This window comes from Haliotis rufescens, unplaced genomic scaffold (genome assembly GCF_023055435.1).
Source record: "Haliotis rufescens isolate VD_foot unplaced genomic scaffold, xgHalRufe1.0.p SCAF_19, whole genome shotgun sequence".
Lineage (NCBI taxonomy): Eukaryota > Metazoa > Mollusca > Gastropoda > Lepetellida > Haliotidae > Haliotis > Haliotis rufescens.
Window position 1 is genome coordinate 449,773 of NW_025963879.1, and position 27,180 is coordinate 476,952.

The following is a 27,180-nucleotide window of genomic DNA, read 5'->3' on the forward strand; positions in this document are numbered from 1 at the left end:
GTGGGAGAGATTGTTTAACACCGGTTTAACACTGTCAAGGCAGGGCACACTACGAATGGGTTACAAATGTACCTATGTAGGGAATAGAACCAGGGTACTGGCGTGATGAGCTAACGCTTTAAGCTACCATCTTACCGTGCCAGTGTGAATAAGTGTGGACTTTCTCAGTTAAGATATAAGTTAATGCATAGCTTAAACAAAAAAAAATCTTTTGATAAATATTTATTCACATAATTTACACTGCATCTAAGCCACGGAACACAGTCATTTATACATGTGTATTCATATTGACAGAAGACATTGGTTAAACGGTATACCCATTTGATAATATGACATTTATTGGACCATCAGCGACAATTGTCGAATTCTTTCTTTCAACAGGCACATCTCTCTAAACAGCACACAATAGAATAATGTCCTAGAATGCATGTGTGGATTTATTACCTGGTGGTTCGATGCTGACACTATAAGTTCCGGTTTGTCCGATCCATCGTAAGTTTTGGGAACCGCCGTGGTTCATAGCGACCTACCTCCTTCTGACAACAGAATTTATGACTCTGAGAGAAAATTGGACCGAAACACGTCTTTCATTTCTTGTTTCTCTTGCCAGAACAACGAACTCTCAGACGACTTGCCCTCTGCCCCCTCCTCCCCACCCCCTATGTCACATTGGCCGCCGCCCGTCACTTGAGTGGACTCAAGTTAAGGGGTTGTTAAACAGTTCTTAATGCATTTTACTTAACTGAGAAACATTCCGAATAACGTCAAAAACAAATAATAAGTCTAGCGGAATTAATTCAAATCCGCGAACTTTTGGAAATCAGATAATTACTTTCTTACACTTACCGCACAATATAGCCTCGTAAACTGCTTTGACATGTTCTGTGAGACACAAAGATTGGGCTGTCGTAAATATCTTAACATCGACTTAAAGTCGCATATTCCTACGTTCAAGTTCTGAAACGAGGCCGAGGGGACTAACAATGCTATTTCGGCAAGTTTCTGAGATGTAGGTGTTGTTTTCGCGGCATATATTATAATAACATAGCGTTGTTCAATGCAGCCCGTGCTGTTCCCGGACTGTCCTTGGTATTTTCTTCTGGAAATGCTCAATATCCTTTTTAATTAGCTCTATATCAGCCTTGTGCGTGTACCGCCTGACTGGCTGGCCGTCATAGTTGATTAAAAACTTCTCATAGTTCCAGCCAATGTCTTGACGTTTTACAGGCGTCCATGGCACCTGTTTCTCACGTGATATTATGATGTCATCATCATTGTCAGGTCGAGGCAATTTCATCCTCAGATACTCAAACAGAGGCGAAGCCTTCATACCGTTAACTTCGCACTTAGCAAAGATTTTAAAACGAGGCTCAAACTTTCCCCCGGGACGAACGTAGTGCATGATGGGTAATATTTCATCGTTTTCATAAGGTTCACCGTCAAACTGGTTACATGGGAAGGCGAAGATGTTGAGTCCTTTAGAAGAGTATGCAGACAACAGTTCATTCAGCTGTGGATATAAAATATATTCAGTTAATCTTTATCGGGAACGTACGGTGGCCCATACCCGCCACTGGTGAGATCATTTTTCACTGTATGCCTCCATATTTTATCTGGCGGCCGCAAGATACTTCCACTGGTGAGATCATTTTCCCCTGTAAACCTCTATATTTTATCTCACCAGTGGAAGTATCTGGCGGCCGCCAGTTAAAATATGGAGGCATACAGTGAAAAATGATCTCACCAGTGGCGGGTATCGATCACCGTAGGAAAGTACGTTGAAAAATCAGTTTCCGAAATGAGATTGTTTTATCAGAGGGAGTGTGGTGGTGGGGAGGGGTTGGGGATTTTTTCTACAAGCATGTGACCATTATGGGTTACACTTGCTTGTAACGGAAAAAACCCACTTGATATTAAGAGGGGTGATGGGAAGGGTAGATATAGGAGGCTGGGATCCGAGTAAGAAAAGTTAAGTTTTTAAAAAGAAAACTTGCCTCAGGTTTTATCCAGAAAAAAACACATAAATTAGTCACTGGATATGATGAATGACCTGAAAGAAATGTGTTGTGCAAAAAGGTTCGTGTTTTGAAGCAGCTCCTGGAAAATCCCAGAATATTGAAAGATGGATCCCTAAGAACCGGCTAGGGGGGTCGGGTGGTCGAGCGTGTAACCTGTCTGACTACTGTATACACAGAAGCCTGGGACATAGAGTCGTGGATGACCTTGTCGTCTTAGGCGCTGGGAAATCACTGTGATGTGAAGATTTGCGTCCCTTAGGCGTGCCCGAAACCTATACTCGTGAGCTCGAATCCCGGTTCACCCTGATTACGTTTGTAGGTTTCTCATCACCATACCCGTGCTCGTGGGTTTCACCAAAGTGGCAAATGTCTGTGACCTGCGTCACTTCGGGATTTCCCACCACATCAAGCTGACACGCCGTGATATGACTGAAATCCTGTTAAAAACGGCGTTCATTTACTCAAACTAGTGGTCGACAATGGAGCTACAATCCCTACTGTAGGAGCCTGATAACAGACAGTATCTTGTGTTTGAATGTTCGGGCTCTAGCTCATGTGGTTCCAACTCCCTCACTCAGCTGAACATGCAGCTAGCACGCCGTGATATAACTGAAATACCGTTCAAAGCGGCGCTTACCCCCAATCTCTCACTCAGAAATAGGACCCGTGAAGATCTTGGTTAGAAGAGGTATCCAGCAACCCATGCTTCGACAAACAGGATCGGGTAGTCGGGCTCGCTGACTTGGTTGATGCATGTCATCGCTTCCCAACTGTGTAGACCGATGCTTTTGATGTCAATTACTGGATTGTCTGGTTCAGACCGCCGCCATATAGCTGAAATTTGCTGAGTGCGGCTCTAAACAACAAACAAACACTCAGACATGGACCCCTACAGTACGAATACTGCACATGTTCAGGTGAGCATACCATAGATAACAGACCCCCCACAAGCTCCCCTCTCACCTGTTTAAGTTCGTTCCTTGTGTTGAAGTCAGCAGTCGCGATGTTGACAACCAACGTCAGCCGCCCCTCAAACCCCTTAAACTGGTCCACTCGCCCGTCAATGAGAGGCGCCGACAGCTCGTAGAAGGATGAAATAGATGAGACAGGACCCAGCTTGACAACCGGATGGTTACTCATCATAGAGCCAGAACTCTACTCACCCATTCACCACGTCGAGGGGACACCCGCAATGGGTAAACGTTTCAAGGAGGTAGAAAATCCACACCAATCAACCAAAATCCAAAGGTATAAAAAGTAATTACGAGTCGATATCCTTTCTCTGTTAGCAACTCTTCCCCCAGCCGAAACCGACGTCCCTCTTGTGATAGCTATCTTAACGTGAGGTTTAGTCAACACAGCGTTGGGTAGATACCCTTCAAGTAGACCCCCTGAACGATTAATCATTGCCACACAGTTCGGCGATTTGCTACTGGTGAGAATGTACCTGTACAGTTTTTGTGTCTCAATAGACAACGCGTTGCTTTGTAGGCGAAAGTATTTATCTATTGTGCGCGTCAACCCTCTATCACTTAGCTCCGCGGCTTTTGATCGCTATTCAGTGAACGCATTCTGTAAATTTCTGCCCCAGGCTTTATCATAGGATCTCCACGGGACGGGAATCTACGTCATGTCTCACCAGAATTCGTGTACTATACAACACGCTTTATGTTCATGCAGATTTATTGTGTAGACGCTCGTAAATAAACAATAGCTCGTATTGTGCATATGTCGCCCTTCTTTTGTTGGATGGAACTGGTGGAAAGGAATGCATCAATGAAGGTAGAATTAGTAAGTCCGGTAGTTGGTAAAAGCGAGTCACCAGGTCACTAGGTCACCCGGTTACTGTTACACTGCATGTTTCATTTTTATTTTTTTTATTGAAAAATTTGATTATTGGTTTCTTCATTAATTGGACAAATCAGACATTATTGATATGAGTGAGTATAGTTTGACGCCGCTCCTAACAATATCCAGCAAGGGACATCAGAAATGGGCTTCACATATTATAACCATGTGGGGAATCGAATTCGAAACCAGGACTTCGGCGTTACATTTGAACATTTCAACTACTGGGCTATTGCAGGGAGCCTTATTGCTATGGCGTGTTGGAATACATTTCTTCGAAAGTAAGTAGGAAAGGTTGTTGTTCACTGTGTCTCTCCTGTTTGCTTTCGTACTTTCTTTGTGCAGAAGATGGGTATTTGTCCCAAACTAAAGATGTGATCCGAAACAATAGCGACAGTCACTAATAATTTGAACAAATTCTCGTTAAAGATGATGAAATTATTTGTAATGTCAAATATAGAAAGGAAATCGGCGCTAGATGAACATTAGCACTGACACAAAACACATATTTAATCATTCCACGAATTTGTCCTTAATAAATGGATATTTTGGTAAAAAAAATAGGTGTTAACTAATATATTGAAACGAGCTCATACAAATTGGACCAAACGCAGTTTACATTTACAGACTTAAGTCACCTGTCTTCTGCATGATGACAGTTTGGACAGACGCAGAGTCCGTCTAAAAAGAATTTGGTAACATTACTCACACGATGTATGTATCGCTATTGTGTGGCCATATCTTATGACAATTCGGAACTATCGTGCGCCTGTGTAACCTGCACACTGGGACGAACTCATTGTGACGGCATGCATCTAAGGCGCCGCAATCCGCTGTGCAGGGTTGCCTCCCCTGTACAGACCAGAAACCTATGATTTGGGGTTTGAATCCCGGTTCGCACCAATTCTGTTTCTTGGTTTGTCAGCACCAAACCTGTGCTCGTGGGTTTCACCGAAGTGGTCAACGTCTGAGACCTGCATCATTTCGGGCTTTCCTCAGACATCAAGCTGACCCACTGTAACATAACTGGAATACTTTTAAAAACGGCGTTCAACCCTACTCCCCTACCCCTACACTTCACCACTTCCGGTTTGAAAACGAGGCTTGGGGTGCGTATGTTAAGGTGAAGGCTGAATAACACATCAACAAGAAGACATCACGACAGACTCTCTGTTTCCGATAAGCTGAAGTGAGTTTTTATCTATGATGGCGAAAGAGTGAACAATCAGTGTGACAGCCTTTAGAGGGTATTACTGTAATAATATCATATTATCATAATACTATAATAATATGTGATCATACTGAAGCTAATAAGTTATCAATCACCAAGTCGTATTTTCATAGGATATTGGTTTTCAGTCCTTTTGACAAATCTTGCAGCATGCAAGAGAGGTACATGTTACAAATGTCATTCTTAGCTTGGAAGCACTTTGTGTTAATATTTACGAAAGCCTGATGGTGCCACTTTGGTAGCATATATATTTATTTAAAAAAAATAAATTTTCTCGTTATTTCAATTATTGTTTATTTTTTCATTATTTCGATTATATTTTCGTGATATCAATGATTTGCTCGTTATTACAAGTATAGTTAAAAAACCCTGAAATTTCGTGTTTTTTGTCGTTACTTCGATTATTTTCTCGTTGCTGCGATTATTTTCTCGTTATTTCTGGAAACTATTTGAAATAACGAGAAATCTAGATTTCACAAAAAATAATGCAACCAAAGTGGCACCATTCGGCTTTTGTAGATATTGTCCAGTATAATGCTCCTGTTTCTCGTCTACACCATCATAGATGTGTAGATGTAGATGTGTAGATGTGTAACCAGATAGATTACTGGCACAAATACCAATCATGCCCACAAAGAATCTATATTTTCCGAACGTGATTAGATTCTAAACATGTTTTGATTCTAACATAGATCTAAACATGTTTAGGACATAGATTTGTAATGGCCTCTTATGTCTTCAGGTTTGTGTTTCGGATAGTTTTCATAATTGAAGACAACGGGTGTCCATGAAAGTCTTATAGATTGGAACCAGTCTATATTTTCAAACGAAAATAACAAAACACCTGAAGTATTTGTGTTTAAGTTTCGTTACTGATATATTCCGAAATACATTGAACTGTTTGGTAACATTTTATATATTATTTTCGGTCCAGTCTTGGTAAAGTATTAAGTATCATTACCATACACGTAGGTACATATTCTGTTGAAATATAGACTGTCGTTAAAACAAAATTGAATGCATATTTTATTTTCATATGTAAGACATCACTGTGACATATGGTGGCAACATATTGATGTTCTATCAGAATACAAGGATATACATGATGTTGAATTGAATAGGACCATGCTTTAAATATGTACAACATGACACGGTTCATGTTTGTATAAAACCTAAAGACAGCATAGCATTTCTTCGAGAAGAGGAATGAGTTTGTCGTGCTTATGTTTTAAACCTCCTGATCGTGATACCAAAGATATATTTTATTCTATTAAATAGGACCTATCAATTTAACACCATGTGATCTAAAAACATATACACAAGTGATATTTCTCAAAGTCCTTGGACAAATCAGCTTGTATGGGATGACAGCGCAATGTATCAGTAAGATTATGTCATCAAACACTGGTCAAAACTAACGTAGCAGTCATATTCATGTTGTATATGGTCCAGCTGATTGTATACGTTTCGTTTGTATTAGATTACCGCAAAGGCATGATGAAAAATCACTGTTTCATACAAACGCATTTTATCATTATTTACAGGTAACATTGCGCATGTCAGTACACACAGGAAGTCTTACACTCAATATTTGGGTAGATACTGGTTGTACGAAGAGTCTGAGAGCAGACTGACGTATTCAATCTTGTAATCGAGGGTGCCATCGCACATTCCTTCTCCGGAGTTGATGAGACCGACTGTAACAATCTCCAATGTGTCCGCCTCTGTGCATACCATTGGGCCGCCCTGGTCAAACTGTAATATAACAACGTATATGTACAATACTACCATACATACACTACGCACGATAAACGATACTCCACGTCCGATCCACGCAATTGGGACAAGATGGCATGCATCAACCAAGTTAGCGACTCTGACCACCAAATCCCGTTAGTCGCCTTTTACGAGAAGCATAGTTGCCTCCTACGTTGTTTGTAAAATACAGTTTTTTATTACGCAAGCACAGGCAAACTGTTGACAGAAAAAAACAGTCCCCTTCGGCACACGATGACACGGAATCAGCCAAGTCACCTAGCCCGACAACCCGACCCGTTCCTTAGGGCCCACTGTTTATTAATCAGATGTGGAGCGGGAAGTATATTTTCAGGGGGCAGGATATTATTTCCGGCACATCCAGGATATCCAACCAATAGTTAAACAACGTTGTGTCGAAGTTGAAGGGGCCTTCGTAAATGCTTCGAATTATCCGAGGTTCGACAAAACCGAAAATGATGAATATAGAAGGTGTGAGTGAGTGAGTGAGTTGGGTTTAACGCCGCTTTTAACAGTATTCCAGTTATATCGCGGCGTGTCAGCTTAATGTTGGAGGAAAGCCCGAAGTGATGCAGGTCTCAGACGTTTACCACTTCGGGGAAACCCACGAGCACATAATCGGGGCGAACCGGAATTCGAACCCACAATCATAGGTTTCTGGCGTGCAAAAGGGACGCAACTCTGCACAGCGAATCGCGGCGCCTTAGACGACTGGGCCACCCGTGCCCCCTGAATATAGAAGGAATACACGGGGATCATGTTTATACTTCGTGAAAACCTTAAGTTTGACACATCATAGTTCGTCACAACGGTGTCAAGAAATGATTTAGAAGGACAAAGAAGGATGCCATGAACAACAGAACTCACGTCACATGTCTCGATTGTCCCTGTAGTGCAAAGCTCATCTCCAGTGCATGTTGTGTTTCGTGTAACTGAACCTTCTTGAACATTAATATTTGGCACTGAAAAAAAAGCAGAAGTCTTTGACTAATATAACTACCTGGCTTTTCTATCAGAAACAGTCACCACCCTCTGTCTCTTGGTGTGTTGATTGAGCGTTGATATCACAAGCACTATTCACCATTGGTAAGTAATCTTTCACATATTTGCCCGGGATACTTCCCCGGAAACCTATACATTGGACCTAGTTCACGTGAATGTCTTAAGTACCTTTAGAATCAGATCAAAGTGTTTGGAATAACCCAGTTGATAATACACATGTTTTCTCATAGCAGGAACGATTCACAATACACCACATGAGTGAGTGAATGAATATGCCTTTACGCCGCTTTTATCATTTATCCAGCAATATCAAGGCGGGGGACACCAGAAATGGGCTTCACATATTGTACCCATGTCGGGAATCGAACCCGGGTTTTCGGCGTGACGAGCGAACGTTTTAACCACTAGGCTGCCCGACCGCTCCTTATATACACCACCTGAATTGTTTTATAGACTATACTTAGAAGTTGACGGGTGACAAAGTAGACACAATTTATGGATAACAACTTCTTTAATACTGTAAGGGCGACGTTTCGGTATTGATCCTTATACCATTGTCAAGCAAGTCTAAAGGCAACGTTTCGGTATAGATCCTTATACCTTTGTCAAGCAAGTCTTGCCTGACAACGGTATAAGGATATATACCCAAACGTCGCCTTTACAGTATTAAAGAAGTTGTTGTCCATAAATTGTGTCTACGTTGCGATACACATGTAGACTAAACACTAACTTCCTCCAACTCCAACTCCAGGGCTGACTGCCTTGCACGTGTCCCAGTCGATGTTCATGTCGGCAGTGGGGATGCAGGCTGGCAGGCTGCAGTCCGCTCCTAGGGTGATGGCACTGGGAAGTGTCATCTGGTACAGTTCTGAAACGAGCATCCGAAAATTCAAAACAAAAGAGTCCGATCAATCTTACAAAATGACATCCCTATTTTGATCCCGGTACGTGTACTCTGACATAGGTCATCATGTATGATTACAACTGCTAGACCCGCTCGTGAGCAACATCTACTGAGGTCGACATCTACCAACCCATGATTGAGATAACAGTATATATGCCCTGTCATAGACGTTAGGCCTCATAACGCAATGATGTACCCCCGCAAGTTGTGAGGGTTGTGAACATCAGAGTGACGCTGGCACTCACTCCCCATCCGTAAGTTGTGATGGCGATCAACGTCAGGTAGACGCCAGCACTCACTCCCCATCCGTAGGTTATGATGGTGATCAACATCAGGTAGATGCTAGCTTTCACTCCCCATCCGTAAGTTATGATGGCGATCAACATCATGTAGACGCTAGCAGTGACTCACCTCCGTTGTTTGTGATGGTGATCAACAACAGGTAGACGCTAGCAGTGACTCACCTCCGTTGTTTGTGATGGTGATCAACAACAGGTAGACGCTAGCAGTGACTCACCTCCGTTGTTTGTGATGGTGGTAAACAACAGGTAGACGCTAGATGTGACTCACCTCCGTTATTTGTGATGGTGGTAAACAACAGGTAGACGCTAGATGTGACTCACCTCCGTTGTTTGTGATGGTGGTAAACAACAGGTAGACGCTAGATGTGACTCACCTACGTTATTTGTGATGGTGATCAAGAACAGGTAGACGCTAGCAGTGACTCACCTCCGTTGTTTGTGATGGTGATCAACAACAGGTAGACGCTAGCAGTGACTCACCTCCGTTGTTTGTGATGATGGTAAACAACAGGTAGACGCTAGCAGTGACTCACCTCCGTTGTTTGTGATGGTGATCAACAACAGGTAGACGCTAGCAGTGACTCACCTCCGTTGTTTGTGATGGTGATCAACAACAGGTAGACGCTAGCAGTAACTCACCTCCGTTGTTTGTGATAGTGATAAACAACAAGTAGACGCTAGCAGTGACTCACCTCCGTTGTTTGTGATGGTGGTAAACAACAGGTAGACGCTAGCAGTGACTCACCTCCGTTGTTTGTGATGGTGGTAAACAACAAGTAGACGCTAGCAGTGACTCACCTCCGTTGTTTGTGATGGTGGTAAACAACAGGTAGACGCTAGCAGTGACTCACCTCCGTTGTTTGTGGTGGTGGTAAACAACAGGTAGACGCTAGCTGTGACTCACCTCCGTTGTTTGTGATGGTGGTAAACAACAGGTAGACGCTAGCAGTGACTCACCTCCGTTGTTTGTGATGGTGGTAAACAACAGGCAAACGCTAGCTGTGACTCACCTCCGTTGTTTGTGATTGTGATCAACAACAGGTAGACGCTAGCTGTGACTCACCTCCGTTGTTTGTGATGGCGATCAACAACAGGTAGACGCTAGCAGTGACTCACCTCCTTTGTTTGTGATGGTGATCAACTACAGGTAGACGCTAGCAGTGACTCACCTCCGTTGTTTGTGATGGTTAACAACAGGTAGACGCTAGCAGTGACTCACCTCCGTTGTTTGTGATGGTGGTAAACAACAGGTAGACGCTAGCAGTGACTCACCTCCGTTGTTTGTGATGGTGATCAACAACAGGTAGACGCTAGCAGTGACTCACCTCCGTTGTTTGTGATGGTGGTAAACAACAGGTAGACGCTAGCAGTGACTCACCTCCGTTGTTTGTGATGATGATAAACAACAAGTAGACGCTAGCAGTGACTCACCTCCGTTGTTTGTGAAGGTGGTAAACAACAGGTAGACGCTAGCAGTGACTCACCTCCGTTGTTTGTGATGGTGGTAAACAACAAGTAGACGCTAGCAGTGACTCACCTCCGTTGTTTGTGATGGTGGTAAACAACAGGTAGACGCTAGCAGTGACTCACCTCCGTTGTTTGTGGTGGTGGTAAACAACAGGTAGACGCTAGCTGTGACTCACCTCCGTTGTTTGTGATGGTGGTAAACAACAGGTAGACGCTAGCAGTGACTCACCTCCGTTATTTGTGATGGTGGTAAACAACAGGTAGACGCTAGCAGTGACTCACCTCCGTTGTTTGTGATGGTGGTAAACAACAGGTAGACGCTAGCAGTGACTCACCTCCGTTGTTTGTGATGGCGGTAAACAACAGGTAGACGCTAGCTGTGACTCACCTCCGTTGTTTGTGATGTTGGTAAACAACAGGCAGACGCTAGCTGTGACTCACCTCCGTTGTTTGTGATTGTGATCAACAACAGGTAGACGCTAGCTGTGACTCACCTCCGTTGTTTGTGATGGCGATCAACAACAGGTAGACGCTAGCAGTGACTCACCTCCTTTGTTTGTGATGGTGATCAACAACAGGTAGACGCTAGCAGTGACTCACCTCCGTTGTTTGTGATGGTTAACAACAGGTAGGCGCTAGCAGTGACTCACCTCCGTTATTTGTGATGGTGGTAAACAACAGGTAGACGCTAGCAGTGACTCACCTCCGTTGTTTGTGATGGTTAACAACAGGTAGACGCTAGCAGTGACTCACCTCCGTTGTTTGTGATGGTGATCAACAACAGGTAGACGCTAGCAGTTACTCACCTCCGTTGTTTGTGATGGTTAACAACAGGTAGACGCTAGCAGTGACTCACCTCCGTTGTTTGTGATGGTTAACAACAGGTAGACGCTAGCAGTGACTCACCTCCGTTATTTGTAATGGTGATCAACAACAGGTAGACGCTAGATGTGACTCACCTCCGTTGTTTGTGATGGCGGTAAACAACAGGTAGACGCTAGCTGTGACTCACCTCCGTTGTTTGTGATAGTGATCAACAACAGGTAGACGCTAGCTGTGACTCACCTCCGTTGTTTGTGATAGTGATCAACAACAGGTAGACGCTAGCTGTGACTCACCTCCGTTGTTTGTGATGGTGGTAAACAACAGGTAGACGCTAGCAGTTACTCACCTCCGTTGTTTGTGATGGTGGTAAACAACAGGTAGACGCTAGCAGTGACTCACCTCCGTTGTTTGTGATGGTGATCAACAACATGTAGACGCTAGCAGTGACTCACCTCCGTTGTTTGTGATGGTGGTAAACAACAGGTAGACGCTAGCAGTGACTCACCTCCGTTGTTTGTGATGGTGGTAAACAACAGGTAGACGCTAGCAGTGACTCACCTCCGTTGTTTGTGATGGTGGGAAACAACAGGCAGACGCTAGCAGTGACTCACCTCCGTTATTTGTGATGGCGGTAAACAACAGGTAGACGCTAGCAGTGACTCACCTCCGTTGTTTGTGATGGTGGTAAACAACAGGTAGACGCTAGCAGTGACTCACCTCCGTTGTTTGTGATTGTGATCAACAACAGGCAGACGCTAGCAGTGACTCACCTCCGTTATTTGTGATGGCGGTAAACAACAGGTAGACGCTAGCAGTGACTCACCTCCGTTGTTTGTGATGGTGGTAAACAACAGGTAGACGCTAGCAGTGACTCACCTCCGTTGTTTGTGATGGTGGTAAACAACAGGTAGACGCTAGCAGTGACTCACCTCCGTTGTTTGTGATGGTGGGAAACAACAGGCAGACGCTAGCAGTGACTCACCTACGTTATTTGTGATGGCGGTAAACAACAGGTAGACGCTAGCAGTGACTTACCTCCGTTATTTGTGATGGCGGTAAACAACAGGTAGACGCTAGCAGTGACTCACCCCCGGATCCGTAGGCTGTGAGAGTGGTAAATCGTGGTATAGTGATCTGCTGTTGACTGCTATCTTCCCCATCAAGAAAGGTGTTATAATCCCCGACAATAGCGTACATGTCTTGCAAAAGTAATGTCCTGTTGAGTGGTAAGAAAAGCCAAATTTCAATTTTAACTTTTAGAATGAATGTTTTTACATCAAGATAAGTTTATATAGGTAAATTATTTAGTCACATGAGGGTAAAAGTTCAAGCTTTAGGGTTTTCTTCATCAATTATTATATAACTTTAATGAACACTTACGATCACTGATCATCTCTACAAATCTATCAACACCCACCACATTGCTCTTGGAACGTTTACTCATGATCATGGTCGGTATCTGTTTCAACTTACGGTTCGAGCCAACTCTCAGCACATTGCTTGGACGTGGCGATGGTCGTTTCATCAATCAATATACCTGAGCAACTCGGGACAGGGAAATTATCAGGCTTGAAATGTACGAATCCTGGAGTTGTACACGAAGTGACGTCCGAGCCACCCACCATACGCTTGGCGGTGGTTGTCAGCTCACTGTAGCGGCATTCTGGAATTCAGTATGAAGCATAAAAATCAGTTTGTATCTTTACGTAGCAGTCAGCATCCCGCCGTGATATATCAGATATAACGTAAACGATTGCGTTAGACCTAACCTGGACACTTTCTTTTGTGCCCAATTCTTGACTGTGTGCGATTACAGCAACAAAATGTGAACTGGTGTTATAATTATTGCATGAAATATGCCAGAGCTACACGATTTGTATTAGGTCTGGGGCGAGTCCCATTTTACTACCCGGGTACCCACCCCCTAGTACCTGACCCTAACAGGGTACCCGCTGTAGGTCACAAGAGAGGGGTACAAAATGTCTGCCTGGGAAACGTTTGACCATACGCCTGTCAAAATATATTTAGATACATGTATAATCCGACCTGGTCATGCATACACTGAAGTTGACTTAAGTTATATAATTATGCAAACATATAAAGTCAGAAGGATTGTGTGTATTGTCAGAACGAAATTTGTCACTTATAGTGTAACCATAGAGTTCTGAATATGTTTTACCATTAAACAATATAAACACGTGATTTACTACGCGTCCGGGTAGTCCTTTGGGTATCCGGGTACTACTCAGTACCCACCCGACCCGAGTACCCTAGTTACCCGTCCCAGCCCTAATTTGTATTTATGAGTGACGGGGACAGCCTACGTGGTCTAGTAGTAGTGCTTCCGCCCGGAGAGCGGAAGGTCCGGGGTTCGATCCCCGGTCGCGTCATACCAAAATACGTTAAAAGATGGTACTTGTTGTTACCCTGCCTGTCGCTCGGCATTAAGGGGGTAAAGCAAGGACTGGTCGGCTTGGAGTCAGCATATTGTGTCTGAATGGGATGTTCATTTTTAACTGCGGCTTAATATCTCATGAGATAGCACTATATAATAGGCAAATACATGTAGTGCAATAATCTTGGACGCGACCTTAAACCCCATTTCACCTCACCCACAATAGTCACCATTTGCTTTCATTCGCTAAAGAGGACCAGTGACTGCTATGTTTAATCTTTCAATCGCAGCCTACGAGAAATCAGCCACCGTACACGCCAGTACTGGTCTGGTCGAACCGAGTCATTCGTGTCATTCCGGGACAACCCGAATAGCGACTGGTGCCCCTCTCGTGGCCAATTTTGCGACTTGTTTCCAAACCGGCATAGCTGAAAGAATTGTCAACTCGTTGCGTAATGACTCACGTATATTTCCCCTATATATCATACATATTCCAGATGCTATTTAAAACACATCGGGACTTACGGTATTATGCAGTATGATTGACCACATTTAATTGTATCTTGGGTATATTTTTAAATGTAAGACATACGTAATAAAAAACATTATTCATGAAAGATTCTTTGACATTAGTACTTTAAGTCATACGCGCATTCTGATTTGTTTGTCGTATTTCCACACATAACATTCATGGTTGAATCTTCTAGCAGGTTACGGAAAAGGACGAGTGGTGACGAATGGAACCGAGTGTGTTGCAACGTAGACAGGTATAATAAGTACGCTTTACAATGCATCTAATGTCATATATTTCACTTGTCACTTTACTGCCGAAATATTGCCAATACATTGCTGTCGATTATATTCATTGGCCGAGAAGCGGTCACGTTCCATTCGACAGAAACGCATATTGACTCCAAGTCACGTGAGACAATTTCCGGCATTGACTTGAGTTGCTAATTATAAAAATAGAATGGGAATTCCCCTGATATGGTATTCCCAAAACCTAGGTCAATCAGGTGTCTCCGTTTGTTAAAACCTCCTAACGCTATTATACCTGCCATTGTTTGATATGTTCAATCTGCTTTTGCCTTATACAATATATCATTATTATACGTCAATGCTACCCAGGCGCTACTGGCACGATGCCAGGGATCCACTAAAGATCGAGGGGATGCGGAAGAATATCAACCGCCAACTGGCCAACCGAGTCAAAGAGCTCGGCGGTACAATAGTGCCACATCCCCAGATCCTGGCATCAGACAAGACATGGTACGCCTGGGAGGGCTTCCACCTCAGTGACAAAGGACTGTGTGTGTTTACGGACAATTTATTGCATGCCCTGGCGCTTGTTTTGCGCCAGTAACGATGTTATCTCCACAAGTTAGTGTTTCTTTTCAGTACATAGGCAAGCTGGGCAACAATGCTATCTCCGCATATCGCGTGGCCCTTGGTGTGGGGTAGCACTCTGGTGCTTTGTGGCGGGGTTCTTGTGGGCTACACTGCTAGTAACAAAATAACTTGCTTCCAAATTAATACTCGTGCTTAAAGCTAACTGCTTTTCAGCGGAAACCTTTCCGGGGTTACCTGCTTCTCAGTGGGAAGCTTGTCTTTCCCGACTTTTCAGCCGGGGAATCGTAAAATAACATACGTTGGGGCAAACAATTGCCACGTATATGGGCCCGGCGGCGGAAGTCGTCTTGTCAAGCGGAAGCTGACAGTTGGGTCCGCGGCGGTAGTCGCACAATGGTTTTGCTACTTGGGCCAGGCAGTGGGATCTGCTTTGGCCGGCTACCTGGGGCCGGGCAGCGGTAGTCTGACTTAGGCCAGCAGCGGTAGCTGCTTTTGGCAGCGTGGTAGTTGCCAAGCAATGGTAGCGTTTAAATATGCTACCGTGGGGGCCGGACAGCGGTAGCAGTCTCAGGCCAGCAGCGCTAGCTGCGAATCGCCGTTGGCCACGCTAGTGGCCATGGCAACGGTAGCATTGTGGTATACACAACTAGCAGCTTAGTAGCCCACTAGTACCTGCACACCCTCGGCCATTTAACCCAATCTCATCTTTTTGGCACGGGTATCCACGGCTCGGTGGCCCGTGCCTCTCCTTGGCATATCGCGGGATAATTATAAAAATGGGAATTCCCCTGATATGGTATTCCCAAAACCTAAGTCAAACAGGTGTCTCCGTTTGTTGAAACCTCCTAACGTTATTATACCTGCCATTGTTTGATATGTTGAATCTGCTTTTGCCTTATACAATATATCATTATTATACACGTGTGAGACACAGCTATACTTTCCTTTATAAGTTTGGTTACATCTTTCCAACGATTACTCATTCCCATGGCCCATTCCCCCCATGTTCATTTCTCAAACTCATAACAAATGAAGCACGACGCCTGGCGCCAGGTGAGGTGAGGTGAAATTGGGTATCGCGTCCAAGATTATTGCACTTATATAGCGACGTGCATGTACGTGTGTGTGTTTGTGTGGCTGCTTGTACTAGTCCGGACTGATGCCGATTTATAGTGCTAGCTCACTGAGATACCATGCCGTAGTTTAACATGAATATCACACTCAGACACAGTATACTGACTCCGAGCCGTCCAGTCCTTGTTTTAGCCCCTTAATGCCGAGCGCCAGACAGGGTAACAACAAGTACCATCTTTTAACGTCTTTTGGTATGACGCGGCCGGGGATCGAACCCCGGACCTTCCGCTCTCCGGGCGGACGCTCAACCACTAGACCACGGAGGCGGTACCTGGCGCCAGGCGATGATAAAGCAATTGTAGACCTTCTAAGATGTCAATAACCGTTTTTATGAACCAATGAAAAACAGGTATTAACCTCATATTAAGTCTACACTTGTTTGTGGGCAATATTCCTCTGTACAATATTACTCTGTACGATGGAATATAGTTACTAAGTATGGGATAAACACGTCAAAGGGTTTTTATGAGATTTAAAACCCGAATCCAAGGGAATAAACCGAGGGGCTTCAGTTATACCGAGGACGAGGGTTATAAAACCTTGTAGAAACCCAAGGGTGTGTGTTTTATCTAACTCTTAAACCGAAAACTTAAAACAACATTTATCAACACTTTAGGTTTCAACATACTTTCCATGAACCTGAGGAAACGGGCTAAAATATATGTTGCTGGTGTACGGGTACTTGAAAAAAAACATTCTTAAAAGCATTGTGAGTTATCAGCGCCTCTGTAGCCTAGTGCTACACTCACTTGGCGGTTGATGCGGTTGATGCGGTTGATGAGGTTGCATGTTCGATGCGCGGGAATAGAAAGAAAACATTTGTCATTTCATTTGTCATTTCGTTACATTATGTTCAAATGCAACATAATTTTCAACCCCGAGAAATGTTGTATTATTAAAATCCCGTGGATAACATAACATCCTATTTTTATGACATTTAACCTGACTGGAGAACAATAGGATGACGTCACTGGAGGTTTGTTATTGGCTAAAAGACACCACTTGGTGAAAGGAAGGGTAGGGAAGGGAACGGGACATATGCAAAAATGTTTATGAAGAAACAACCCCATGTGATGTTTTGCTACTGTCCCGTGTGCATGACGTACATATACGTGTGATGTGAAAGGAATACATGATCCATGCCACTATCACACTTACTAATGTTTGAGGTTGTAGCTGAGGTTGTTGCAGATGTTGTTGCTGAAGTGGTTACTGACGTTGTGGCAGAAGTAGTGGCTGAAGTGGTTGCTGATGTTGTTGGAGAGGTTGTCGCAGAGGTTGTAGCTGAAGTGGTAGCTGATGTTGTTGCTGACGTGGTTACTGACGTTGTGGCAGATGTAGTTGCAGACGTAATAGGTGACGTAGTTGCAGAGGTTGTTGTAGTTGTGATGGACGTTGTAGCCGACGTTGTGGCTGAAGAAGTAGCTGATGTGGTCGGTGATGTCGTTGCAGACGTAGTCGCTGATGTTGTTGCAGACGTAGTAGGTGACGTAGTTGCAGAGGTTGTTGTAGTGGCTGACGTTGTTGCAGATGTAGTTGCAGAAGTAGTGGCTGAAGTGGTTGCTGATGTTGTTGGAGAGGTTGTCGCAGAGGTTGTAGCTGAAGTGGTAGCTGATGTTGTTGCAGAGGTTGTTGTAGTTGTGATGGACGTTGTAGCCGACGTTGTGGCTGAAGTAGTGGCGGAAGTAGTAGCTGATGTGGTCGCTGATGTCGTTGCAGACGTAGTCGCTGATGTTGTTGCAGACGTAGTAGGTGACGTAGTTGCAGAGGTTGTTGTAGTGGCTGACGTTGTTGCAGATGTAGTTGCAGAAGTAGTGGCTGAAGTGGTAGCTGAAGTGGTTGCTGATGTTGTTGGAGAGGTTGTCGCAGAGGTTGTAGCTGAAGTGGTAGCTGATGTTGTTGCTGAAGTGGTTACTGACGTTGTGGCAGATGTAGTTGCAGACGTAGTAGGTGACGTAGTTGCAGAGGTTGTTGTAGTTGTGATGGACGTTGTAGCCGACGTTGTGGCTGAAGTAGTAGCTGATGTGGTCGGTGATGTCGTTGCAGACGTAGTGGCTGATGTTGTTGCAGACGTAGTAGGTGACGTAGTTGCAGAGGTTGTTGCAGTTGTGATGGACGTTGTAGCCGACGTTGTGGCTGAAGTAGTGGCGGAAGTAGTAGCTGATGTGGTCGCTGATGTCGTTGCAGACGTAGTGGCTGATGTTGTTGCAGACGTAGTAGGTGACGTAGTTGCAGAGGTTGTTGTAGTTGTGATGGACGTTGTAGCCGACGTTGTGGCTGAAGTAGTGGCGGAAGTAGTAGCTGATGTGGTCGCTGATGTCGTTGCAGACGTAGTGGCTGATGTTGTTGCAGACGTAGTAGGTGACGTAGTTGTAGAGGTTGTTGTAGTGGCTGACGTTGTTGCAGATGAAGTTGCAGAAGTAGTGGCTGAAGTGGTTGCTGATGTTGTTGGAGAGGTTGTCGCAGAGGTTGTAGCTGAAGTGGTAGCTGATGTTGTTGCTGAAGTGGTTACTGACGTTGTGGCAGATGTAGTTGCAGACGTAGTAGGTGACGTAGTTGCAGAGGTTGTTGTAGTTGTGATGGACGTTGTAGCCGACGTCGTGGCTGAAGTAGTAGCTGATGTGGTCGCTGATGTCGTTGCAGACGTAGTGGCTGATGTTGTTGCAGACGTAGTAGGTGACGTAGTTGCAGAGGTTGTTGTAGTGGCTGACGTTGTTGCAGATGTAGTTGCAGAAGTAGTGGCTGAAGTGGTAGCTGAAGTGGTTGCTGATGTTGTTGGAGAGGTTGTCGCAGAGGTTGTAGCTGAAGTGGTAGCTGATGTTGTTGCTGAAGTGGTTACTGACGTTGTGGCAGATGTAGTTGCAGACGTAGTAGGTGACGTAGTTGCAGAGGTTGTTGTAGTTGTGATGGACGTTGTAGCCGACGTTGTGGCTGAAGTAGTAGCTGATGTGGTCGCTGATGTCGTTGCAGACGTAGTGGCTGACGTTGTTGCAGACGTAGTAGGTGACGTAGTTGCAGAGGTTGTTGTAGTGGCTGACGTTGTTGCAGATGTAGTTGCAGAAGTAGTGGCTGAAGTGGTAGCTGAGGTGGTTGCTGATGTTGTTGGAGAGGTTGTCGCAGAGGTTGTAGCTGAAGTGGTAGCTGATGTTGTTGCTGAAGTGGTTACTGACGTTGTGGCAGATGTTGTTGCAGACGTAGTAGGTGACGTAGTTGCAGAGGTTGTTGTAGTTGTGATGGACGTTGTAGCCGACGTTGTGGCTGAAGTAGTGGCGGAAGTAGTAGCTGATGTGGTCGCTGATGTAGTTGCAGACGTAGTGGCTGATGTTGTTGCAGACGTAGTAGGTGACGTAGTTGCAGAGGTTGTTGTAGTGGCTGACGTTGTTGCAGATGTAGTTGCAGAAGTAGTGGCTGAAGTGGTAGCTGAAGTGGTTGCTGATGTTGTTGGAGAGGTTGTCGCAGAGGTTGTAGCTGAAGTAGTAGCTGATGTTGTTGCTGAAGTGGTAACTGACGTTGTGGCAGATGTAGTTGCAGACGTAGTAGGTGACGTAGTTGCAGAGGTTGTTGTAGTTGTGATGGACGTTGTAGCCGACGTTGTGGCTGAAGTAGTAGCTGATGTGGTCGCTGATGTCGTTGCAGACGTAGTGGCTGATGTTGTTGCAGACGTAGTAGGTGACGTAGTTGCAGAGGTTGTTGTAGTGGCTGACGTTGTTGCAGATGTAGTTGCAGAAGTAGTGGCTGAAGTGGTAGCTGAAGTGGTTGCTGATGTTGTTGGAGAGGTTGTCGCAGAGGTTGTAGCTGAAGTGGTAGCTGATGTTGTTGCTGAAGTGGTTACTGACGTTGTGGCAGATGTAGTTGCAGACGTAGTAGGTGACGTAGTTGCAGAGGTTGTTGTAGTTGTGATGGACGTTGTAGCCGACGTTGTGGCTGAAGTAGTAGCTGATGTGGTCGCTGATGTCGTTGCAGACGTAGTGGCTGATGTTGTTGCAGACGTAGTAGGTGACGTAGTTGCAGAGGTTGTTGTAGTGGCTGACGTTGTTGCAGATGTAGTTGCAGAAGTAGTGGCTGAAGTGGTAGCTGAGGTGGTTGCTGATGTTGTTGGAGAGGTTGTCGCAGAGGTTGTAGCTGAAGTGGTAGCTGATGTTGTTGCTGAAGTGGTTACTGACGTTGTGGCAGATGTTGTTGCAGACGTAGTAGGTGACGTAGTTGCAGAGGTTGTTGTAGTTGTGATGGACGTTGTAGCCGACGTTGTGGCTGAAGTAGTGGCGGAAGTAGTAGCTGATGTGGTCGCTGATGTAGTTGCAGACGTAGTGGCTGATGTTGTTGCAGACGTAGTAGGTGACGTAGTTGCAGAGGTTGTTGTAGTGGCTGACGTTGTTGCAGATGTAGTTGCAGAAGTAGTGGCTGAAGTGGTAGCTGAAGTGGTTGCTGATGTTGTTGGAGAGGTTGTCGCAGAGGTTGTAGCTGAAGTGGTAGCTGATGTTGTTGCTGAAGTGGTTACTGACGTTGTGGCAGATGTAGTTGCAGACGTAGTAGGTGACGTAGTTGCAGAGGTTGTTGTAGTTGTGATGGACGTTGTAGCCGACGTTGTGGCTGAAGTAGTAGCTGATGTGGTCGGTGATGTCGTTGCAGACGTAGTGGCTGATGTTGTTGCAGACGTAGTAGGTGACGTAGTTGCAGAGGTTGTTGTAGTGGCTGACGTTGTTGCAGATGTAGTTGCAGAAGTAGTGGCTGAAGTGGTTGCTGATGTTGTTGGAGAGGTTGTCGCAGAGGTTGTAGCTGAAGTGGAAGCTGATGTTGTTGCAGAGGTTGTTGTAGTTGTGATGGACGTTGTAGCCGACGTTGTGGCTGAAGTAGTGGCGGAAGTAGTAGCTGATGTGGTCGCTGATGTCGTTGCAGACGTAGTCGCTGATGTTGTTGCAGACGTAGTAGGTGACGTAGTTGCAGAGGTTGTTGTAGTGGCTGACGTTGTTGCAGATGTAGTTGCAGAAGTAGTGGCTGAAGTGGTAGCTGAAGTGGTTGCTGATGTTGTTGGAGAGGTTGTCGCAGAGGTTGTAGCTGAAGTGGTAGCTGATGTTGTTGCTGAAGTGGTTACTGACGTTGTGGCAGATGTAGTTGCAGACGTAGTAGGTGACGTAGTTGCAGAGGTTGTTGTAGTTGTGATGGACGTTGTAGCCGACGTTGTGGCTGAAGTAGTAGCTGATGTGGTCGCTGATGTCGTTGCAGACGTAGTGGCTGATGTTGTTGCAGACGTAGTAGGTGACGTAGTTGCAGAGGTTGTTGTAGTTGTGATGGACGTTGTAGCCGACGTTGTGGCTGAAGTAGTGGCGGAAGTAGTAGCTGATGTGGTCGCTGATGTCGTTGCAGACGTAGTGGCTGATGTTGTTGCAGACGTAGTAGGTGACGTAGTTGCAGAGGTTGTTGTAGTTGTGATGGACGTTGTAGCCGACGTTGTGGCTGAAGTAGTGGCGGAAGGAGTAGCTGATGTGGTCGCTGATGTCGTTGCAGACGTAGTCGCTGATGTTGTTGCAGACGTAGTAGGTGACGTAGTTGCAGAGGTTGTTGTAGTGGCTGACGTTGTTGCAGATGTAGTTGCAGAAGTAGTGGCTGAAGTGGTAGCTGAGGTGGTTGCTGATGTTGTTGGAGAGGTTGTCGCAGAGGTTGTAGCTGAAGTGGTAGCTGATGTTGTTGCTGAAGTGGTTACTGACGTTGTGGCAGATGTTGTTGCAGACGTAGTAGGTGACGTAGTTGCAGAGGTTGTTGTAGTTGTGATGGACGTTGTAGCCGACGTTGTGGCTGAAGTAGTGGCGGAAGTAGTAGCTGATGTGGTCGCTGATGTAGTTGCAGACGTAGTGGCTGATGTTGTTGCAGACGTAGTAGGTGACGTAGTTGCAGAGGTTGTTGTAGTGGCTGACGTTGTTGCAGATGTAGTTGCAGAAGTAGTGGCTGAAGTGGTAGCTGAAGTGGTTGCTGATGTTGTTGGAGAGGTTGTCGCAGAGGTTGTAGCTGAAGTGGTAGCTGATGTTGTTGCTGAAGTGGTTACTGACGTTGTGGCAGATGTTGTTGCAGACGTAGTAGGTGACGTAGTTGCAGAGGTTGTTGTAGTGGCTGACGTTGTTGCAGATGTAGTTGCAGAAGTAGTGGCTGAAGTGGTTGCTGATGTTGTTGGAGAGGTTGTCGCAGAGGTTGTAGCTGAAGTGGTAGCTGATGTTGTTGCAGAGGTTGTTGTAGTTGTGATGGACGTTGTAGCCGACGTTGTGGCTGACGTAGTGGCGGAAGTAGTAGCTGATGTGGTCGCTGATGTCGTTGCAGACGTAGTGGCTGATGTTGTTGCAGACGTAGTAGGTGACGTAGTTGCAGAGGTTGTTGTAGTGGCTGACGTTGTTGCAGATGTAGTTGCAGAAGTAGTGGCTGAAGTGGTAGCTGAAGTGGTTGCTGATGTTGTTGGAGAGGTTGTCGCAGAGGTTGTAGCTGAAGTGGTAGCTGATGTTGTTGCTGAAGTGGTTACTGACGTTGTGGCAGATGTAGTTGCAGACGTAGTAGGTGACGTAGTTGCAGAGGTTGTTGTAGTTGTGATGGACGTTGTAGCCGACGTTGTGGCTGAAGTAGTGGCGGAAGTAGTAGCTGATGTGGTCGCTGATGTCGTTGCAGACGTAGTGGCTGATGTAGTTGGAGACGTAGTAGATGACGTAGTTGCAGAGGTTGTTGTAGTTGTGATGGACGTTGTAGCCGACGTTGTGGCTGAAGTAGTGGCTGAAGTAGTAGCTGATGTGGTCGCTGATGTCGTTGCAGACGTAGTGGCTGATGTTGTTGCAGACGTAGTAGGTGACGTAGTTGCAGAGGTTGTTGTAGTGGCTGACGTTGTTGCAGATGTAGTTGCAGAAGTAGTGGCTGAAGTGGTAGCTGAGGTGGTTGCTGATGTTGTTGGAGAGGTTGTCGCAGAGGTTGTAGCTGAAGTGGTAGCTGATGTTGTTGCTGAAGTGGTTACTGACGTTGTGGCAGATGTTGTTGCAGACGTAGTAGGTGACGTAGTTGCAGAGGTTGTTGTAGTTGTGATGGACGTTGTAGCCGACGTTGTGGCTGAAGTAGTAGCTGATGTGGTCGCTGATGTCGTTGCAGACGTAGTGGCTGATGTTGTTGCAGACGTAGTAGGTGACGTAATTGCAGAGGTTGTTGTAGTTGTGATGGACGTTGTAGCCGACGTTGTGGCTGAAGTAGTGGCTGAAGTAGTAGCTGATGTGGTCGCTGATGTCGTTGCAGACGTAGTGGCTGATGTTGTTGCAGACGTAGTAGGTGACGTAGTTGCAGAGGTTGTTGTAGTTGTGATGGACGTTGGAGCCGACGTTGTGGATGAAGTAGTGGCTGAAGTAGTAGCTGATGTGGTCGGTGATGTCGTTGCAGACGTAGTGGCTGATGTTGTTGCAGACGTAGTAGGTGACGTAGTTGCAGAGGTAGTTGTAGTAGCTGACGTTGTTGCAGATGAAGTTGCAGAAGTAGTGGCTGAAGTGGTTGCTGATGTTGTTGGAGAGGTGGTCGCAGAGGTTGTAGCTGAAGTAGTAGCTGATGTTGTTGCTGAAGTGGTTACTGACGTTGTGGCAGATGTAGTTGCAGACGTAGTAGGTGACGTAGTTGCAGAGGTAGTTGTAGTTGTGATGGACGTTGTAGCCGACGTTGTGGCTGAAGTAGTAGCTGATGTGGTCGCTGATGTCGTTGCAGACGTAGTGGCTGATGTTGTTGCAGACGTAGTAGGTGACGTAGTTGCAGAGGTTGTTGTAGTGGCTGACGTTGTTGCAGATGTAGTTGCAGAAGTAGTGGCTGAAGTGGTAGCTGAGGTGGTTGCTGATGTTGTTGGAGAGGTTGTCGCAGAGGTTGTAGCTGAAGTGGTAGCTGATGTTGTTGCTGAAGTGGTTACTGACGTTGTGGCAGATGTAGTTGCAGACGTAGTAGGTGACGTAGTTGCAGAGGTTGTTGTAGTTGTGATGGACGTTGTAGCCGACGTTGTGGCTGAAGTAGTAGCTGATGTGGTCGGTGATGTCGTTGCAGACGTAGTTGCAGACGTAGTGGCTGATGTTGTTGCAGACGTAGTAGTTGTCGTTGTTGCAGAGGTTGTTGTAGTGGCTGACGTTGTTGCAGATGTAGTTGCAGAAGTAGTGGCTGAAGTGGTAGCTGAAGTGGTTGCTGATGTTGTTGGAGAGGTTGTCGCAGAGGTTGTAGCTGAAGTGGTAGCTGATGTTGTTGCTGAAGTGGTTACTGACGTTGTGGCAGATGTAGTTGCAGACGTAGTAGGTGACGTAGTTGCAGAGGTTGTTGTAGTGGCTGACGTTGTTGCAGATGTAGTTGCAGAAGTAGTGGCTGAAGTGGTTGCTGATGTTGTTGGAGAGGTTGTCGCAGAGGTTGTAGCTGAAGTGGTAGCTGATGTTGTTGCAGAGGTTGTTGTAGTTGTGATGGACGTTGTAGCCGACGTTGTGGCTGAAGTAGTGGCGGAAGTAGTAGCTGATGTGGTCGCTGATGTCGTTGCAGACGTAGTGGCTGATGTTGTTGCAGACGTAGTAGGTGACGTAGTTGCAGAGGTTGTTGTAGTGGCTGACGTTGTTGCAGATGTAGTTGCAGAAGTAGTGGCTGAAGTGGTAGCTGAAGTGGTTGCTGATGTTGTTGGAGAGGTTGTCGCAGAGGTTGTAGCTGAAGTGGTAGCTGATGTTGTTGCTGAAGTGGTTACTGACGTTGTGGCAGATGTAGTTGCAGACGTAGTAGGTGACGTAGTTGCAGAGGTTGTTGTAGTTGTGATGGACGTTGTAGCCGACGTTGTGGCTGAAGTAGTAGCTGATGTGGTCGCTGATGTCGTTGCAGACGTAGTCGCTGATGTTGTTGCAGACGTAGTAGGTGACGTAGTTGCAGAGGTTGTTGTAGTGGCTGACGTTGTTGCAGATGTAGTTGCAGAAGTAGTGGCTGAAGTGGTTGCTGATGTTGTTGGAGAGGTTGTCGCAGAGGTTGTAGCTGAAGTGGTAGCTGATGTTGTTGCTGACGTGGTTACTGACGTTGTGGCAGATGTAGTTGCAGACGTAGTAGGTGACGTAGTTGCAGAGGTTGTTGTAGTTGTGATGGACGTTGTAGCCGACGTTGTGGCTGAAGTAGTGGCGGAAGTAGTAGCTGATGTGGTCGGTGATGTCGTTGTAGACGTAGTGGCTGATGTTGTTGCAGATGTAGTTGCAGAAGTAGTGGCTGAGGTTGTAGCTGAAGTGGTAGCTGATGTTGTTGGAGAGATTGTCGCAGAGGTTGTAGCTGAAGTGGTAGCTGATGTTGTTGCTGAAGTGGTGAGTGACGTTGTGGCTGATGTAGTTGCAGACGTAGTAGGTGACGTAGTTGCAGAGGTTGTTGAAGTTGTGATGGACGTTGAAGCCGACGTTGTGGCTGAAGTAGTGGCGGAAGTAGTAGCTGATGTGGTCGCTGATGTCGTTGCAGACGTAGTGGCTGATGTTGTTGCAGACGTAGTAGGTGACGTAGTTGCAGAGGTTGTTGTAGTGGCTGACGTTGTCGCTGATGTAGTTGCAGAAGTAGTGGCTGAAGTGGTAGCTGAAGTGGTTGCTGATGTTGTTGGAGAGGTTGTCGCAGAGGTTGTAGCTGAAGTGGTAGCTGATGTTGTAGCTGAAGTGGTTACTGACGTTGTCGCAGATGTAGTTGCAGACGTAGTAGGTGACGTAGTTGCAGAGGTTGTTGTAGTTGTGATGGACGTTGTAGCCGACGTTGTGGCTGAAGAAGTGGCGGAAGTAGTGGCTGATGTTGTTGCAGATGTAGTTGCAGAAGTAGTGGCTGAGGTTGTAGCTGAAGTGGTAGCTGATGTTGTTGGAGAGATTGTCGCAGAGGTTGTAGCTGAAGTGGTAGCTGATGTTGTTGCTGAAGTGGTGAGTGACGTTGTGGCAGATGTAGTTGCAGACGTAGTAGGTGACGTAGTTGCAGAGGTTGTTGTAGTTGTGATGGACGTTGTAGCCGACGTTGTGGCTGAAGTAGTGGCTGAAGTAGTAGCTGATGTGGTCGCTGATGTCGTTGGAGACGTAGTGGCTGAATTGGTAGCTGATGTTGTTGCAGATGTAGTGGCTGAAGTGGTTGCTGATGTTGTTTGTGAAGTTGTTGGCTGCAAGACTATTGGATCACATGCTGGATTGGCGTATCCTGGGAAGAATTTCGCATCTGAAGGAAATAACATTGTGTACTGTTAAAGGGCAAGTAATCTGAAAAACATAACTGCTATTTTGTTGCGACCATGAATTTTCCTCGATACATTTAGTCAATATCCGAGAGAGAAAAATTCATAATATTTGTATTTAAATAAATCCAAGTGAAAATGCTAAAATCACATGCTCCGTAATCGGCTTCTAAAACAAACCCATTTGGGGCGTGGCGTAAAGCACCGGCCGACCGTCATAAATGATTTCATTGGCTCATAGGTTTGCCGCGTCTGTTTTGTGATTCTAAGCAGTTATACAATCGTTATGTTGCAATCCTCAGAAGCAAATGTTGTGCAACGATTCTGTCATGAAACATCCAAACAGGTTTTCAAGCACCCCGTGCATATCGTGCACATGACTGCATGCCTCTGCACGTTCATGATGCTATGTATTGTCCTGTATGGGTTACCCAATCATTGTGTAATCATTTATTTGTTGAAAGCAAATTTTTAGTAGTATGTTTTGTATTAATTTATGTTGACCGCTACCATCACCAGTCATTTAATTTTTTTTTGTTTAATGCCGCACTTGGCATTTGCCAGCTATATGATAGCAACCTGTAAATAATAGTCTAGACCAGCCAACCAGATATTGATATGAAGTCGACGACCTTGTACATCAGATCGCCTCTTAAGACGAACAGGGGCGGTCGGATAGCCTAGTGGGTAAAGAGTTCGCCCGTCACGGCGATGACCCGGGTTCGATTCC

General features: G+C 45.6%; 2 protein-coding genes across 2 annotated transcripts; both read right to left on the minus strand.

The window, feature by feature from the left end:
* Positions 1-207: 207 nt before the first annotated feature.
* LOC125381644 (glutathione peroxidase 2-like) lies at positions 208-4,253 on the minus strand. Its single transcript, XM_048398760.1, has 2 exons — positions 2,982-4,253; positions 208-1,510 (listed from the first exon to the last, which is right to left on the minus strand). Exons 1-2 carry the CDS (start codon positions 3,159-3,161, stop codon positions 1,055-1,057), a joined length of 636 nt encoding a protein of 211 aa, XP_048254717.1. The 5' UTR covers positions 3,162-4,253; the 3' UTR covers positions 208-1,054.
* An 8,693-nt stretch (positions 4,254-12,946) lies between these two features.
* Positions 12,947-26,889, minus strand: LOC125381677 (metacaspase-2-like). Its single transcript, XM_048399105.1, has 5 exons — positions 26,882-26,889; positions 25,087-26,386; positions 23,056-24,282; positions 17,411-22,914; positions 12,947-13,036 (listed from the first exon to the last, which is right to left on the minus strand). Coding segments are annotated over exons 1-5 (8,040 nt in total). The 3' UTR covers positions 12,947-13,035.
* Between the last annotated feature and the right edge of the window lie 291 nt (positions 26,890-27,180).

What these genes read in the sequence shown, in the direction of transcription:
- LOC125381644 (XM_048398760.1), bottom strand. Translation starts at nt 3,161, where the DNA reads ATGATGAGTAACCATCCGGTTGTCAAGCTGGGTCCTGTCTCATCTATT. An exon ending in CAAGGAACGAACTTAAACAG is followed by an intron (nt 1,511 to 2,981) that starts GTGAGAGGGGAG and finishes TTATATCCACAG; the next exon opens with CTGAATGAACTGTTGTCTGC.
- LOC125381677 (XM_048399105.1), bottom strand. An exon ending in GCGACTACGTCTGCAACGAC is followed by an intron (nt 24,283 to 25,086) that starts ATCAGCGACCAC and finishes GTCTGCAACGAC; the next exon opens with ATCACCGACCACATCAGCTA. An exon ending in CCTACTACGTCTGCAACAAC is followed by an intron (nt 22,915 to 23,055) that starts ATCAGCCACTAC and finishes GTCTCCAACTAC; the next exon opens with ATCAGCCACTACGTCTGCAA.